At 32.3% G+C, this 3798-nt stretch overlaps 1 protein-coding gene across 1 annotated transcript; it reads right to left on the bottom strand.

The window, feature by feature from the left end:
* Nucleotides 1-2739: 2739 nt before the first annotated feature.
* LOC106779489 (chymotrypsin inhibitor 3) lies at nucleotides 2740-3533 on the bottom strand. The gene has a single exon (XM_014667602.2). It carries the CDS (start codon nucleotides 3452-3454, stop codon nucleotides 2861-2863), a length of 594 nt encoding a protein of 197 aa, XP_014523088.1. The 5' UTR covers nucleotides 3455-3533; the 3' UTR covers nucleotides 2740-2860.
* Between the last annotated feature and the right edge of the window lie 265 nt (nucleotides 3534-3798).

The raw sequence follows: 3798 nt of genomic DNA, 5'->3' as shown, positions 1-3798 counted from the left end.
TACTCAAGTAAGGTAACAAAATCAAGAATGTTAATAACAACATTTAAGTAAGCACACTTTTACTCAAATATAAGGTACACTTAAAGTACTCTTTTGAAAACTCACACTTCTTTTTATCACTAGAGTTTAAAGGCTAAACATTATTCTTCTTTGTAAAATCCTTCTAAACAAATTCTATGAACTCCAGCATTTAAAATTATCCTTTACTACTAATTATTTAGTTATCAGACACTATGATGCGAAATGAATTTGAAAATACTATTCAACCTCCTTACTCTTTTATATAGTGTTTTTCTATGATTTCACAACCCAATTTGGCGTAACCCAATTTGACGTAGCCCAACCAATACTTCAGAAGGATTTTGAAGCATTATTGGCCACCGAACCACCAACCCCTTGAAAGCCTTCCACGTGGGATTCAAATTGCAGGTTTCCCACCATTAAAACCAATTCAAGGTGTTCCCCTCCAAGGCAACCATAACAGCTTGCACCCTTTCCTCCTCACCTAATCCTTTCAAACGAAAATACCTCTCCAACCTGTTAGTTCTGGCATAAGCCTCGTCTCTTGCAAAAACAGGAATGTCCAACTTCGTCCATTTTGAAGAAGCCACGACTCAACCTCTTCCCTCTTTATCCCGGATATCGTAACTCCCTCTCCCTTGGCAACAAAAGTATTAACTTTTGTATGTTTATCAGAGGACGTTAATCTTTCTATCGCCATCGTCAATCCTTTAATCATCTCCTCTAATTTTTGGAACCTTCTATGATTCTCATAGTCCTCTTCTTGCACTATTTTCTCCATCCCATCCAATCTTGCCTCCATTCTTGTATTCAACATGCCTCAACAATCATCACAACACAAGGAAAAAGACTCTGAATACCAACTGATAGGTACTCAGATTTTATTAACACTGTAAAGAACTCCAAGACAGGTTCTTGGATGATCTTCCTATGAAAACCAGACATATCTAGTGATTGATACATACATAAATCTCAGGTCTTTCGAGATGACTATTTCTTCCTTCTTCTCAAAAAATACTACGAGAAACAATCCCTGTACAGAAATACACATGTGTTCCTTAGATAATCCTTTAGATTCACTAGAACTTAACACGATTCCATAATTACGTCTAGTAAGATAACAAAATCAAGAATCACTTGAAACAAGGAATGAAAATCTAAAATCTGTTTTAGAAGAAGAAAAGTCAATGCAAAGCTTGAAATCTAAGAATATAACTTTTAGAGCTCTTCACTGGTTGGTGTTGTTTAATTTCTAGGTCAACTTCTTTCATTCAAGTTTAGTTTCTGATGCAAGTTTTCTTCAAGTCAAAGCTGGTCAAAGCAGTTTAAATGAACAGTTGTCACGTGACTTTTATGAACAGTTTAAATGAACACCTCACAACAACTTTTATTTCCCACTTCAGTGAATTCATTTACTTACTTTCAGAGCTTCTCCCAATACAAGCATATTAGAACACCTAAGAATTTGAATTACAATTAAAGAAACTATAAATTTCATATTATAAAAACAAAGTTGAACTATAAAGACTAAACCGAATTAATCAAAAAAATTACTTGTTAATGTTATGATTTTTTTAACGTTACTTTCCTGATGTTCTTTCACTCTTCCTTGCTGAAATCTATCAACTCGATTAAAAAAAAAAAAAAAAAACTGTTCTACGTATTCCTTCGAGAACATCCGATAAAACTGAAATGATTGCAAAATTAGCTATCACGTGCCAAAACTGTGTCTTTGTAATTATTTGCAGAACGATTGTGATGTTTGGGGCCAAAACATTTGGTAACATTGTATCCTTTTCGCCACAGATTACATTAAACGTTTGGGGACCATCGTAGCGTCGTATGCGAAAAGGGTCTTTGTTATCCTTCGTAAACTATATTATTCACACAAAATATATTTGTACTATATTTGATTGATTTAATTATCAGACAAAAATATTTATTAATTTGCAAGTGGGTAATTTAAATCTGAAAAGTTAATTATGTGAACTAATTTAGAAAAAAATATTTAATCATTATATTAATTAAATAATTATAGACTGTTTTACAAATTCAAAATTATTTAATCATTATTTAGTATTATTAATAAAAACTTATAGTATAAATACAAGCTATATTTTTGTTGATTAATGGTCATAAGAAAATATTTATTTATTCATAAAACTTACTTGTTAAGACCTAATATAAATAGCTTATTTCCTAAGTAGTCATGGAATAATAGATGATTCTTGTTTTGTATAGATTTATTAATAACAAAAGAAAAAAATGAGCATTGAAATTGTAGATACTAGCGCATCACACTCTTTCTAGGATATGTCATTTGATGATGGTAGATGATGTTCATTAAAAGTCATCAAATAATTCTAGATATTGTATAGAATTTATGTAAAAAAATCTTCAACGGTGAGATCCCCTAATGAGTCCTTCCACGTATTTTCCTTGAAATCACAGAGAAAAATGACATGGATGTTTAAATTTTTTATAAACATATATAGATTAAAATTATTTTTCATAAAAAAATCATTATGATGATAATTTACTAATTTAACTTTTATAGAAAATAATATAAATGGTTTAATATTTTTACTGAATTTATTTAAATTTTTTTAAACTTACAGTTTCCTATGTTTTATAGAATATAATTTTATTTCTTTTTAATAAATTATCGTATAATAACTTCAGTGAAGTAAAAGTTTTTAAATACTAAAAAGAAAGGAAGAAACAGAAATAAGCTTTGGATATGTTATTTACTTAGTGTTGGGTAGTTAATTACATCCAAAGCACATCGTAGACACCTCTCTCCAACGGAGAAAGTGTACGATTTTTCATGTTCAGAGCTTCATTTAGATACTTCAGAGGGAAGTTGCTCAAGATAAAACTGGAATGGGGTATCCTGATCGATGGCCAAAATCCTGTTCCCTGCTTCATCCCTAACAATCCCAACATTACCGCAGGACCCAGCAGTTGAACAGAACTGAAATTTATAGCTATTGGCAAAGGAAGCTCTGTGAATAGTGAAGAAACCTGAGACGGAATTTGAGTAGCCAACTTTAACGACGGTTCCTTCAGGCTGACCCTTAACAGCTACCCACTCATTACTCTCAACAGAGTCACCGAGTTCAACATATTCGTAACTGATACTCACTCTGCCTTCAGGAATAAATTGAGATTTGAACAAGGATCGAATAATCCATGGTTGCCCTGGATCAGTCTCGAAGGGAGATTGCACAACAGAGAGAGGGGATCCTTCGTCTCCAGTTCTGGCTCGTTCAATTCCACCGCCGCCTCCAAAATAGATTGGCCTTATATGGAATCGGCCACCATTTCTAACGATGTTACCCTCCCCGTCTGTGACAGGTTGAGCAGTGGTTGAAGGAGGGTAGAAAGTTATGGCAGAAAGAAGGAAGATAGCAAAGAGCGTTGCACTCGCCATTTCTTTGGCTGGCTATGAAACAGATTAAGGTTTTTCTCTTCTTTCTTCAGTTCAGTTGTGTGAATAAGCAGAGTTGTGGGAGAATTCATTTATAGAGCTACCTCCGGTGATAAGGTGAACTCTTTTGTGAATAGAAATGAATAAAATATCTTAAAACTTTTAAACATGTGAAAAAGATGAAAGAAGTACAATAGTAGTTAGATTTAAATATATTTTTCGATTTTCTGTAAAATAAGATTCTTAAAATTTTGGGTAGTTAAACATATATTTATTATCTTTTTATACCTGTCAAATTTTAATTAGATTTTTCAGTTTTAGACCAATTTTTTATTTTATTCTGTAAA

The sequence above is a fragment of the Vigna radiata genome, unplaced genomic scaffold, assembly GCF_000741045.1.
Source record: "Vigna radiata var. radiata cultivar VC1973A unplaced genomic scaffold, Vradiata_ver6 scaffold_282, whole genome shotgun sequence".
Taxonomy (NCBI): domain Eukaryota; kingdom Viridiplantae; phylum Streptophyta; class Magnoliopsida; order Fabales; family Fabaceae; genus Vigna; species Vigna radiata.
The sequence above is the reverse complement of the archived record's forward strand: the minus strand, read 5'-3'. Positions and strand labels throughout refer to the sequence as shown.

Bases quoted from the DNA above. Each gene is read 5' to 3' on its own strand.
- LOC106779489 (XM_014667602.2), bottom strand. From the start codon at position 3,454: ATGGCGAGTGCAACGCTCTTTGCTATCTTCCTTCTTTCTGCCATAACT.